We start from the raw sequence: 13653 nt of genomic DNA on the forward strand, positions 1-13653 counted from the left end.
GCAGAGCATCTCCTCGCCGCGTCTCCGTGCTCTCCGTGCACCCTGCTCCGGGCGGCGGCGGTGTTGGGAGCCCTCCTGGCAGCCGCCTCCTTCCTCCCAGTGCCGCGGCATCACCGCACCTGGGTACCACCACCTCCTCTCCTCCACCGCATGCCTAAGGATCGCTTCCCTCCAGCCCCTTCTCTGCTCCCCGACGGTGGCGTGCCCACCGGTACCCTTCCCTGCGCCTCTGAGCCTCCCCTCCAGCATCTTCCCTCTTTGCTTAGCCCAGCTTTCCTTTACGTCCCTGTTCCTGTAGCTTGTTCTCTCTTCAGCAACCAGCATAACCTCTAAGACCCGCTAAAAGCAGCTCCAGGATGACGGTTCTGGCAGGTTTTGGGGGCTGGAGATATCGGATGTGACTTTCCGCTTGTGACTTTCCACTTGCTACGTCCCGTTAACACCAGCAGGGCTGCGGTGGGATTCTCACGCCAGGGTTTTGTAGAGCCGAGGCGAGTTTCAGGGTCGCACTTGCAGACTGAGCCCCACATCAGCTCCATTGTCTCCGGCGGAAACTATAAAACATTGTCATGACAAAGGCTCTTGTGTAAAGGCCCTTCAGATTCCTTTTTGTGTTAAAAGCAGCTCGGCTGTAGGTTTCCGCTGCGTTCAGGAAGGTCAGCTCTCAGACACCGGTTATTTCGCAGACAGGACTACATAGTCCCAACAAAGCGGGTTTCAGAGCTTGTTTTCCAAGCGACACTCATCCTTCCAGGTGCCGAGGGAAGAGCTGGCCATCCAGGGCTGAAGCCGCGCTCATTATGGCCCCTGTTGGCAACTTTTCTGCAACTTCCTGTGCAGAAAACACCCAAAAGTCCAGATTCCCATCATTTTGATTCCAAAGGGCAAGAAATTGTCTCAACCATCTAAAAAACATTTATATAGCACACCAATAAAAATGTTAGTTTTTATCTTGACAAAGGAGGAAGGAAATCAGATATCTGAGATAACGCACTTCAGGAAGTCAGTTGGTAACTTGTGCCAAAAAAAAAATAGGATGTACATGCAGATTAAATCGCTCTTTGGCTTTTGCTTTAAAACTAACTCATCCTGCTCTGGCATCTCTCCTGTTTCCAGACCTGTTGGTGGTTTTGCAGGGCTCCTCCGCCATGGTGGCAGTCACAGAAAGAAGAGTGGCAGCTGAAGGATCCTCCGTTCTGATGCACGCGCCGGATATCAGGAACGTGAACTTCACCGAGTGGGAATACATAAGAAACACCACCAACACCACCCCGGAATTCATCCTGCAGTACTACGCAGATCACCAGTCTCCGACCATTTACGCGGCTTACCAAGGCAGGGTGGTGTTCTACCCGGAGAATGGCTCCATCCTCCTCCAGAGGTTACGGGAGACAGACAGCGGCGTCTATAAGGCAACAGTTGATCTGATGCAGGATAAAGCGCGGACAACCCTCCTCGAAGTTATCCGTAAGTCAAGTGTGTGGAGAGGGTGGTTTTCTCAGGCAAAGATTCACCAGTCAGTGCAGCAGCCAGGTCCAAGCGATGGGAACCAGGATAGAGCCATGGGAACCAGGACAGAGCCGTGGGACAGAGCCGTGGGAACCAGGATAGAGCCGTGGGCTCTGCCGTGGTTTGGGCTGGGCTGGCCACTGCAGCAAACCGCAGATGCTCTGTGTTCCCGCCCTCCCCTCCAGAGAAGAGAGAGCATCTCCCTTCGGAGGAGAGCAGAGAGAACGAGAGAGAGCGAGAGAGACTTACGAGCTGAAAAGAAACTCAACTACTTTAACGTAACAAAATAATGACAATAAAAAGAATGAGATATTAATAAGAAAATAATGAAATACATACAAGATATACAAAGCCAGTATGGAGCTCCCAGGATGACGATCCCGTCACCGGCAGCACTGGGAAAGTCCCAGACTGGACTCAGCGATGGAAGGGAACTGGATTCCGGATCTGGATAGAGGAATGCTTGGATTGGGATCAAAGGCAGACAAACAGAGCGCTCCTGGGACATTTGCCATTGAAGAAAGAGGCTGACCCTTTGATCCCTCAGCTTTTATACTGAGCATCATGCAGATGGGATGGAATACCCTGTTGGTCAGTTCAGGGTCCCCTATCCTGTCCCCTCCTCCCTGGAAGAGGTCCTGTCCTGTCCTGTCCTGTCCTGTCCTCTGCTCTGTGCTCTTCCCTTTCCAAGCCTCCAGCGGGGCACACAACAAAGCGAGCTGACCCCGGTTGTTACAGCCATGAGCGTAAGCACGCCATTCCTCGGTGTTCACTATCAACATCAGATCTTATCTCTGCTAGAAGCCGACACTGAAAAACATGCCATTAATTTCCGAGAGTTCAGTTGGTTAGAAGAGGCTTAGCTGAAAAGTAAAATTACTGAAAAGAAAATTGGTTCTGTTTTACCTCAAACCAGGACAGGATCGCAGAATTTCTCAAGTTCGAAGGGACCCATAAGGATCATCGAGTCCAACTCCCTGCTCCTCGCAGGACTACCTAACACTAAACCATATGACTAAGAGCATTGTCCGGATGCTGCTTGATCCCGGACAGGCTTGTGCCGAGACCACTTCCCTGGGGAGCCTGTTCCAGGGACCGACCACCCTCTCAGTGAGGAACCTTTTCCTAACGTCCAGTCTGAACTTCCCCTTATGCAGCTTCATTCCATTTCCTCGTATCCTATCGCTGGTCACCAGAGCGGAGAGCAGCACCTCCCTCTCCACTGCATCCCTTGAGGAAGCTGTAGACTGCGATGAGGTCCCCCCCTCAGCCTCCTCTTCTCCAGGCTGAACAAGCCAAGTCACTTCAGCTGCTCCTCCTAAGTCCTGCCCTCGGGGCCTTTCACCATCTTGGTCACCCTCCCCAGGACACGCTCTAATGGTTTGATGTCCTTCTTCTATTGAGGCCCCCAAAACTGCACAGAGAACTCGAGATGAGGCCACACCAGTGCAGTGTCGAGTGGGACAATCACCTCCCTCCACCGGCTCACCATGCTGTGCTTGATGCGCCCTAGGACACGGTTGGCTGCCAGGGCACAGTGTTGACTCCTCTTCAACTTGCCATCAACCCAACCGCCACATCTCTTTCCATGGGGCTGCTCTCCAGCCTGTCATCGCCCAGTTTGTACGTATAACCAAGATTACCCCATCCCACATGGAGAACCTGGCACTTGCTCTTGTTGAATTTCATACGGTTGGTGATTGCCCAGCTCTCTGGTCTCTCCAGACCTCTGCAAGGTCTCTCTGCCCTCGAGGGACTCCACAGCTCCTCCTAGTTTAGTATCATCAGCCAACTTAATTAATTCAACTCCCGCATCCAGATCATTTATAAAAACATTAAAGAGCACTGGCCCTAAAATTGAGCCCTGGGGAACCCCACTGGTGACCCGCCGCCAGCCTGATGTCACCCCATTTACTATGAGCCTGACCCGTCAGCCAGTTGCGCACCCAGCGTATTATGGACCTGTCCAGCAGTGTGCTGTGACCTCCACCACAGAAGGATGCTGTGAGAGACAGTATCAAAAACTGATAAAATCAAAAAAACACATTTACTGGCTTCCCTTGGTCCTTGTCATAAAAGGAAATTAAGTTAGCTAAGTAGGCCTTTCCCCTCGTGAACCCATGTTGGCTATGACCAACAACTGTGTTGTCTCTCAAGTGATTTTCAGTTACTCCCAGAATAACCTTCTCCATAATTTTACCAGGCACCAAGACTGACAGGCCTGTAATTAATTACTGGGGTCTTCCTTCTCATCCTTCTTGAAAACTGGGACAATATTTGCCAGCTTCCAGTTGACTCGGCCTCTCCAGATTCCCGAGACCATTGGAAAATAATGGAGAGAGTTCCTGCGATAACATCAGCCAGCTGTCTCAGGACCCTGGGATGAATCCCGTGGCGTTTATGTACATCCAGCTGGAACAGCGAGTCTCCAACTAGAGGAGGGTTTTGGATTTCATCACTGCCTTGAAAGACACAGACTGGAAGCCCTAAAGGAGTTGTTGGGAAATGCCAGAGGGGTTTTTTTGCAACTGAGTCTGACTGTGGCTTGAGTTCCTGGTTGGGACATCAGGCTGCATGGTGCCTTCATCCTGGAGTGATAGAAATGGGGAACGGGAACACCTTCTGCCTTAACTTTTATCTAGTTGTTTTGTCATGAACAGCCACAAGAGTATGGCATAAAATTCCTTCAGGAGAAGGAGTTTCTGCTGACATGTGATGAGCAAAACAAACGCTGTGGTAATGAGCAGCAGAGTCCCATGTTGCTGCCCTTTGGCTGAACTTCATGACTTCTTTGACCTCTCCTTTACTTCCACAGCCACTGCTGTGTGGGAAGAGCCTTCTCCTCCTGGGACGCCCCATGGCACACAGTGTCCGGAAAGTCTCTGCCATCACTTCCCAGCGTAATCCCAGCTCACTGCTCTTTCGGATCCGTGTCCCTGAGCCCAGGGTGCCATGCCTGATCTCCAGGGGTTGGCAGTGTCCATCCTAGGGGTGGCGTGGTGGCAGGGATGGGGACATCTGCTTTCTACGTTGAACTTGGTGGATGTTGTCCTGCTCCTGCAGTAACTTCTCTCTCTCCAAGCTGGCCTAGGGTGTAAATCAGAAGGGAAGGGCCTGCTCTCTCCCCAAGGGGCTCGGTGTGCTTGCATGTCGGCCAGTTTTCAGGTCCAAAGCAAGGCAGTTCTCATGCTCCTGGGAGCGCTGCCACGCTGCTCTCTGCTTTTCAGAGCCTGTGCCCCAGCCTGAGCTCCAGTGCAGTTCGAAGGTGGCAGGTTCGCCCATCGAGCTGGTCTGCGTGGTGCCAGAGGGAACGGTGGCTTCCATCTCCTGGAAGAAGGACGGACACCCCCTTCCCCCCGAAAAGTGCTATCTGCTCTCTGAAAAAGACACCGTGCTGCAGATAAGGAATGGCGAGAAGTCGGACTGCGGCTCCTACTCCTGCAACGTCAGCAACGTGATAAGCTGGAAGGAGGCATCCCTGGACCTGACGGTGACAGGTCAGTCTTGCCCTGCCTTGGCAGGTCCGGCGCTTTGTCGTGTTGCCGCAGGTCCATCCCGCAGTGTGGACCATGGTCTCTCATCCATTTTCCCGAGCAAGGAAGACCCAGGACTCGTCCCTTGGGTTTTCCAGCATTTTGCAGTTTCCTGGGATTGCCGCTCTGTGTTTCGGGGTTGTCCCCAGCGCGGGGTTTCCCTCCTGCCCTGCCTTGCAGGTCTCACACCTCCTCTACGCCACGTGCGGAGGCTGGCTGTTGTCACGCTGATGTTCGTCGCCTTCCCCGCCATCGGCTTCATTGTCCGGCTCTGGCAGCTGAGGGAGCAGAGGTTCGGTGAGTGCCAGGACTGCACCCCGGCCCCCACACCCAACCCTTCTCTCCCCACTGTGGGCAGGGCGGGTGGCAGAAAGCCTCAGCCAAGTTCCTTCTCCCGTCGTCCTAATTCACTTCGGTAGCGGGGGGAAATGTGCTCAGCTCGTGCATTTCTTCTTATGCCTCTGTGGCTTGCCTAGGAAATAAAACTCCTTAGAAGCAGCTAATCCCAGAGGGCTTTGTGGGACATGGAGCCAGAAATATCACAGTACCGAGCGTACGAGTCATTCCTCTCCCATTCCTCAGGCATCCCTGGGAAGAAATAGAGAGTGCAGGACATGCAGGCTGCATGGGAAGAGCCTTCCCGTGGCCAAAGGTCACGTCTCATGGGTTTTGGTGACCAAGCACGCTGGTGTTTGAGTCGTGACATTGGATCCATGCCCCAGGAGCACACAGGCTACCATGGGTGCTTCTGTAGCAACATTATACAGTGATTAGCAGAAAACAAACCTAAAGACGTAGGCAACAGAAAGTCCTCCCACACCGTCTTTGTAACCTGCTAGTGCCGCCTTCGACCCACCAGGAATGATTCCCAGAGTAACAGAGACCACCTGGAGAGCAGAGGTGAAGCCCTACAGCAGGAACGTTCTCCCACATGTGTTTGTCTCTCGGCACTAACATGGGGGACACGTGCAGGCTGGGGCGTGAGGACTTGCCTGTGGGGGTAATCCCTCCTGAGGAGCTCTGCATGCCTGCTGCTTGGGGCAGGAGCTTGTGCCGTGTGGGCTTTCCCCCATGAAATGGGTCTCCAGAGGAAATCCAGCACTTGTCAGGTCATTACAGGAGGCAAAAACTGGGGCAGAAGCATTGCGAAGTGCCTCACTAGGTGGAACTGGTGCCTGGTTCAGTGTGGAACAGCCCCAAATGTGGCTGGTTTCTCCTGGTTCATCCTGAAGTCAAACAAAGCCCTTGAAAGTTCACCAGTTCTTCAGGGTTTCTAAGCCTCAGGGCTTCAATTCTTTACAAAGAAAACCTGGGCTTGTTGTTTATCTTCCCTTGGCAGGCTGCACCCATCCTGTTTGTGTGGTACTGAGCATGTTTGACTTTTTTCCCAGGAACGGAAGCACTGAAACAGGTAACTCTGTTCACCCACGGACTGCTGTGTGTCTCCTCTCTCCTCCTGCTTGCCGTCTCCATCATCTGGATGCAGGAAGAAGGTAGGATTCATTTAACCTGCTTTGTTCTTGATGGCTTCAGTGTCTCATCTTTCTTTTTCCTCCAGGTCTTTGCAGTAGCGTCTTTGATGTAGTGGTATTTGACTTGCAGAAACTGAAGTTAGACTTCACTGCTTGGTAGCCTGCAGGCTCCTCTTTCTCTGCTCTTCTGAAACCGAAGGCCTACATCTGTCCCTTTGCGCTCTTCAGGCACCACTCCCCCTTCTCCAGGACTTCTCAGAAGTTAAAAAGCGGTTCAGAAACCACTCCCACCAGACCTTAAGGCACCATGGGTGACGAACACAGAGCTCGGCTGTTCTAAAACCGCTCTGTAGCCAGTTCTTCCCTGCCCCGGGCTGAGGCTCCCTGTCTGTCATGCCATGGGGGCTCTTCGCTGCACACAGCAGCGTGTCTGCAAGCAGACGTTGAGGCAAACAAGCCCAAAGGAACCCCCTCTGAAACACGCGGGTCATCTCCCCATTCTCTGTTGAAAGGATGCTCCCTGTGTGTACGTTTATAATAGATATCGCTTGCTCCCAACTTCCAGGACAGGAGCCGTTCTCGGCTGTAGGATACGGTCCCCTGGCCAGCAGCGCCAAGCCAGTCCCGCTTCCAGACCCATCCCCAGGCCATGGGGACCCTTCTTGGCCGCAGCCCTGCTCCCGCTGCACAGCCCCGTTGCAGGGGGTGATGGATCCTGCACTCCCAGACGCAGCCGTTGGGCGCAGGGCCACCACCAGCCGACTTCCCTTGCCTTGTTCTCAGACCTCCACTGGTTTCCATCTTTTACCTCCTGGTTTGCTTCTGCTCCCACAGGTCTTTCTGCTGCCTTCGTCTTGCTTGGGCTGTTCTTCTTTGCTGCGGCGATAGGAACCGCCCAGGCGGCGGCGGCAGCGGTGTGGAGACCAGCAGCTCTCATCCCCTTCAAAAGCAAAGCATGTAAGTTGCTGTTTATGGTCTAAACCTCTGGTGAAAAAGGCCTGAGGGGAGCCCAGGAGGAAACTCCTTAGGTTTTCACTCCCGGGAGGGAGCGGTGGCTCGGCACGCTGCTGTGGCGCACGTCCAGAGACGTTGTCCACATGTTGACCACCCTCCCAGAAGCCCGTCTCCTCCGCATGCCAGCTGGCATTCCTTACGCGTTTTCCTCTCATCCATCACCAATTTTTCCCTCCCCCAGGGCACCGTGTTATCCGGAACTCCACAACCCCCACAACACTGATCGTCAACTTGTTGTTCGCCACCCTCTTGCTCCACAATACCCAGCAGCTCCATGGTAAGGGGTGGCCCGGGTTTGCACCGCTCGTGCTCTTGCTCGCCTTTCTTCTGGGGAGCGGTGGGGTATCTGGGGGGGCTTGGCTTCACTCAGGGCACAGAGAGTCCTTAGGTGGCTTTGCATGGCTGCTTCTTCAAGAAACCTTGTAGTTGACGTGGTGGCGGCAGCTTCGCGCTGAGCGGGGAGGTCGTAGCTCTCAGGTGGCAAAGCAAGGTTTGCCCCAGTGGCTCCATGATTTGAAACACAGGGATCCCCCCTCTCTCTCGCATAGGAAGTCCCTGGATTAAATTCATGGCGTCTGAATGTTCAAAGGGGGTGTTGGCCAGAGGAGCAACTGCTGACAAGTTCTCCCTTTCTCCTCGGCAGAGCGAGGCTGCTCGGAAGCCGTCGATCTGACCGCCAGCTGTGTCTCTGCTGTGGTAGCCATCCTCATCACGCTGCTGCTCCTCTTCCTGTGGCGTAAGTCGCCCCGCGGTCTCCTTCCAGCAACCGTAACGAGCTGCTCAGCCCCGGAGAATCGCCAGGCTCAGCTCTCACACCCTCCCCTGGCAGCGGGCACGAGGAAAGATGCTTCCAGTCAGACAAAAGCCAGACTTTTAAAGAGCTGGACTGTCCAAATCAGCTGAGGACCCAACTCTGGTGTCCATCCTTTTAGGAAAGCCACAGTAGGCACCGGTCCCTGCCTGCGGTCCTTGCCAGCACCTCTGCTTTGTCCACGGATGCTCAAGGAAAGCGAGTTTCTCCTCCAGAATGTCCTACTGTGGTCTTCCCTAGCAATAGCCATACCCTGGTCAAAAGAACCTCAGCTACGGCAAGCTTTGGGAGGAGAAAACTATCTGATAAACAGGCAGAAATAGGTCTGAGAACATCTTCAGATGAGAATAAGTCATCTTAGTCAGGAGAGCAGCTGACCAGTCATCCCAGTGAGGTGGGACTTTCAGAGCGAGCTCCGGGGTGGGAGGGAAGAGATCAGGGAGGTGATTTCTACGTGTCTACTGTGGGTTTACTAGCTTCTCCTTTGAAAGTTCTGGTTTCTGTGGTCTCACCACACGAATCACCTTTAGCCATGATCAGCAATTGTGTCTGGCCTCCCCCCCTGCACAGGCTCTCTGGTGGCCCGGTCTCAAGGACCGGCTGGCCATCCCAGTGGGCTTCCTGAAAGCGCTGGCTCAGCCTTCGGGATCACAGGTAGCATCTCGGGGAACTGGCTAGAAGGAGGGACAACAGCGTGTTGAGGGGAGGATGCCCTCGAGGAGAGGATTGAACGGGGACTCTCGGGCTTTCCCAGAGCGGACAGAGCATTGGCAAGTCTGAAACACAGGAAATACCGCACCGACTCCATACGGCCAAAGGTTTTGGACACACAGAGACTCTGCCCAGCCCAAAGCTCCCATCTCCATTGCTCTCTGCTGACAGCTTTTCTTCACCCGCCCCATGAAAGGCAGGGTGCGGCCCGAATTGCCAGGGCGTTGTTGGAAACCCAAGAGTGACTTGGCCTTTCCTTTATTTCCAGATCACAGGAATACGCAGAAGGAGAAGACGATGAAAAGCCGGTGCACCACCCAGAGCACACAAGCCAGGGACACCTTGGTAACTCACTGCCATTAGCTGGTTCCCTGCTATTGCAAATCCTTATTATTTAATGATGAATATTAAATTCATAATGGATATTTATGAATATTTAATTTATAATAGCAAAGAAGCATCTGCCTGCCTTCCTGCAGAATGCTACGGGCTTTGTCCCCACCCTGGGGGAGACACGATGAGCTGCTGGGAGCTGCTGCTGTAGTTCAGCTCAGTCCCATGGACTGGTTTGGGTGGGAAGGGACCTTAAAGGCCACCCAGTGGCACCCCCTGCCCTGGGCAGGGACACCTCCCACCAGCCCAGGTTGCTCCAAGCCCCGTCCAACCTGGCCTTGAACCCCTCCAGGGATGGGGCAGCCACAGCTTCTCTGGGCAACCTGGGCCAGGGGCTCACCCCCCTCACACCAAAGAGTTTCTTTGTATCTAGTCTAAATCTCCCCTCTTTTAGTTTAAAAGTCTTACTGAAAGAGGCCCTGCTAAAAAGTCCGTCCCCATCTTTCTTCTACGCCCCCTGTAAGTACTGGAAGGGGCCCCAAGGTCTCCCCAGAGCCCCAGGTTCACAGGGCCCCCCTTCTCGAGCTCGTCCGGGTCCCTCTGGATGGCATCCCCGTGGGACCCGGGGGGGCTCTGCCCCGTCCTGGGGAGTTTTCCTGGCTTTGGGGGTGCGGTGGAGGATGTCCCGAGCGCTGCCTGTGACAGAACCGCAGGGAAGTGCTCGGCTGCCGGGGAAGCATCTCGGTGTGCTGAGTATGCCAGTTCTCAGGGCTGCTGCAGTTTGATTTGGGTGAAAACATACTCTTCTACTACACCTCACCCCAAAATAGCTACAAATAAGACACGGAGCAAAACCACAGGTCCTTCACCCATCACATCAATGCTAAATACACACACCTGCACTCGCGTCACGCTCTCCTCCTGCCCTGCTCTGCCTCAGGGAAACCTCCCTCCCTTCCACCTTCCTCCCACTTTCCTCCCTCCCCCGCCTCCTTATTTCAGAGATGCTGGGGGGATTTGGGGGTCAGGGGAGCCCCCCTTTACTCCTCCTGCAGCTGAGCCTGAGGTTGGTCTCGGCACGGGGGGGGCTGATGCTGCAGCCCTGCATTTTGGGGCTGCTGGGAGGGGGTCATGGTGTGGGGGGGATGGATTTACTGCCTCCCCCCAGGCCAGTCTTTGGGGGTGACTGGAGGGACTGGGATGTCCGTAGGAGTGCAATGGCACCGTGTGCTGGGGGGGGATGCTCATCCCAGGGCTGGGACAACCTGCCCCCCGCCAGCAGCGCGGCTGGCTGCGGGATGCTTCCCAGTGTGGCTGAAGAGCTCCCGGTTCCTTCCGTGCCACCAAAGGACATGGTCCCTCTGTTTTTGGCAGGTGGTGGAAGAAACCCGAGGACAGCGGCAGGAAGGGGAGTAAAGTGTTGTCCCTCCACCCGCCGGGAAGAAGCCCCCAGGAGCTGGGAGCCGTCCGACAAAGCAAGACATCCATAAGCTCTGCCTCTGCCCGGCACCACCGAGGTGAGGCTTTGGGCCAAAATCTTGCCAAAATGTTGCCGCCCAGGTCTCCAAACAATAGCTCCAGGCGACAAATGATACTCCCCCCACCCACCTTCCCTGCCCCCTATTTATAAAATGAAGCCAGAAGTTGTATCAGATGCCGAGCTGGAGGTAAACCATCCTCACTAACGCCGTCATGCCACGCGCCTTCTTTTTTTAGTATGCTCATCAGTCAAAAAAACCCTAACCAAAAAGACAAGTAAATGTCCACCAAGGGAAAAAGCTGTACTTCAAGGAATTCAATCCACTTTTCTCAGCTGGAATATATTGCCACTATTAATTAGAGCCGACAACTGCCAAAGAGCAGGTTGACTCCCGGCGTTAGCGGCTGGTGATGGGTCTGGTACACAAGCACCGTTGCTGCCCAAGCACGGCCGAGGTGCCGCTGCCGGAGCTGCCCGGGCGTCTGCTGCCGAAGCTTTAAGCTGCCTCGGGTTTGCTCTCGGCAGAGCTCTGCCGACTCTGCCCACGCCGGGGTTTCGGTGTCACCCCCATGTGTGACGTTACTTTCTTCCTCCTCCTGCTTTTATGAGTGCCTTTCCCAGGCACAGCCAGTCGGGCGGGCGGTTCTCGGGGGAGGCAGCTCCGTGATCACGCTCCCCTTGCAGCTCGCCTGCCCTCAGTTTTGCAAGGCAAATGTCGCCGTGTCGCAGCACCTTCCTCAGAAAACCCAGCCCAAGCCCTTGTCCGTGTGTCCTGTGCCCGCTCCTGTCCTTCCCCGCCTGCTGCCAGCTCCTCCGGGCACAGCTTTGACCCCACACCCCCATCCCTGGAAAGCCCTGGCTTTGGGAAGGCTCACCAGGAAAGGCAGCTCCATCAGTATCCCTGTGTCATTCAGGGTGGGATTTTTTTAGCATATTTTAAAGCATCCCTGAACTCGACTGGCCTGAGCTGATTTCCCCTCCTGGGGGCTCAACTGACCTCGCATTCATGCCGTGCCCTTCAGCAGCTCCCTTTGCAGGTTGTGGCGTTTTAGATGAAGTTGCAGTAAATCCTGCCAAGGTCCTTTTTTTTGTCCCCCTCAGACAGGACATCAGCTCTAAATGCTGGATGTCATGTTCACCTGTTTAAAAAAAAAAAAACAAGGACAAAAACACCTGATGCTGCTTTTTAATTTGCTTTGTTACAGCTGTTCTAATAAATGTATTTCACACGGATACTTCCGCATGTATCCCCCTTTTGCTTCCTCAAGGAGAAGACGACTCCGTCAGGCTCCCAGCCCCGCTCGCCGGCTGGCTCCTGCCCCGGGGGCAGCTGGACTGGCTTCCTCTGCCCCGGGGCGGGGGGTTCAGGGCTTTGCTGCCCCTGCCCCCGGCGGCTTCTCCCTCCCTGGAGGACCTGCTTTTTCCCGGCGAGGCTGGGATGGGGCTCGGGGTCTCCCCTGGTGCATCCTCGGGGCTGGTAAGCCACAGGAGGGTGCTGGGTGCTGCACCCTGGCTGGGGGGGTTCCCCCCATCCCCACCTCCCTCCACTTCCTTACTTCAAGCCCTGCTGCCCCTGCCTGAGCTCCGGCTGCTGCCGTGGCCCTGCAAGCCGTGGTGGCGGGGATGCTGCGGGTAGCAGCGGGCTCTCTTCCCACCTTCCCTTATCCCCTTGGCTTCCTTGGGATAGCCCTCGCCCCCAGATATACCCACCAGGCTGGATTCAGGGTGTCCTGAAGAGAAACAGCCCTCTCCCTGGCTGGGTTTGGGGCGCAGGGGACCGTTTCGCCACCAGCAGTGCAGCCTGGGCTGTGACCATCCTGTCCCGGCTCCTTTCAGGTTATCCGATCAAGGACATTCCCTCTACAAAGGGGGAAGGAATAAATAAAAGCACGTGGCGACATAGCCCAGGTAGGCAGGGGTGAAGGGGGATGACGCCAAAGACCAAAACATCTCTGGTCACCAATTGATGGGCCACCAAGAACTGACCGGCAGAGCCTTGGAAAGGACAAACCTGGAGTTTGCAACTAGCGAGAGGGGGGAAGCAGGAGGAAGGTGAGGATTTGGGGTGTTTGAGGGGGGATATGGGACTGGGCAAAGCTTATTAAGGGGGGGAAGAGGTAGAGGGGAGGAAGGTAAAAGCGGCCGGCTGCGTGTGAGCAGGCTGGGCTGAGCGGCTGATGGGAGCAGCCGTAAAGGTTATAATGGGAAAAACACTGACAGCAAATGTCTGCGAAAATGGTGGCAGCAGCAGCGGTCAGCCAGCCCGGGGACCGGGAGCATCCCTGAGCAGCGCAGCCGGCATCCCTGACGCGCAGCTGGGCGCCCGAGAACCTGAAACAGCCCCAGATACCCTCCGTAACCACAAAACCGAGGTACGGAAAGGGGAAATTAAGTCAAAAAAGGCGGAAAACAGTCTGGGAAAGTAGGAATCGGTGACAGGTATTGGCTGCTTCAGCTGGAGGAAGAGAGAAACATCCCGGGAAGGCAAAAATTTGGCTGGGAAAAATAAAAAACAACGTCATCTCGGGGCTGTTCCAAGTGAAAGAGAAACCTCTGCTGCAAATAGTGGTGTCCTGCGCCCCCTCCTGTCACCATGGTGGAAAAAATGCTCCCTTTCTACCCAAAATGGAGCCTCTCCCTGCAAAGAACCTCTCCCCGCGGGCGCCGGGTTGGGGTGTCGCCTGGCTCCGGGTGCCCTGATGTCCCTCACCCCCGAGGGACACTTCGTCCAGCAGCATCGGCCTCAGCCCTGGGAGCGGCCTGACGAGCGCTGCACCGCTAACGTTTCAA

The 13653-nt window shown here is 55.1% G+C and overlaps 1 protein-coding gene across 9 annotated transcripts in view; it reads left to right on the top strand.

The window, feature by feature from the left end:
- The window catches only part of LOC141748238 (uncharacterized), a 17865-nt gene extending 5769 nt beyond the window's left edge, over nucleotides 1-12096 (top strand). For 5 of the 9 annotated variants that reach the window (XM_074599948.1, XM_074599946.1, XM_074599945.1 and 2 more), the window contains 9 exons: nucleotides 1117-1467; nucleotides 4737-5006; nucleotides 5223-5339; nucleotides 6434-6535; nucleotides 7349-7471; nucleotides 7710-7805; nucleotides 8172-8264; nucleotides 9319-9395; nucleotides 10758-12096. In XM_074599948.1, the coding sequence (XP_074456049.1) occupies nucleotides 1117-1467; nucleotides 4737-5006; nucleotides 5223-5339; nucleotides 6434-6535; nucleotides 7349-7471; nucleotides 7710-7805; nucleotides 8172-8264; nucleotides 9319-9395; nucleotides 10758-10799 (1271 nt within the window). In that variant the 3' untranslated portion in view covers nucleotides 10800-12096. Of the gene's footprint in view, nucleotides 1-1116; nucleotides 1468-4736; nucleotides 5007-5222; nucleotides 5340-6433; nucleotides 6536-7348; nucleotides 7472-7709; nucleotides 7806-8076; nucleotides 8265-9318; nucleotides 9396-10757 lie in introns of all 9 variants that reach the window. The other 4 variants (XM_074599953.1, XM_074599950.1, XM_074599952.1 and 1 more) reach the window with 2 other exon arrangements.
- Nucleotides 12097-13653: the final 1557 nt, after the last annotated feature.

This window comes from Larus michahellis, chromosome 9, assembly GCF_964199755.1.
Source record: "Larus michahellis chromosome 9, bLarMic1.1, whole genome shotgun sequence".
In the NCBI taxonomy this organism is placed as follows: domain Eukaryota; kingdom Metazoa; phylum Chordata; class Aves; order Charadriiformes; family Laridae; genus Larus; species Larus michahellis.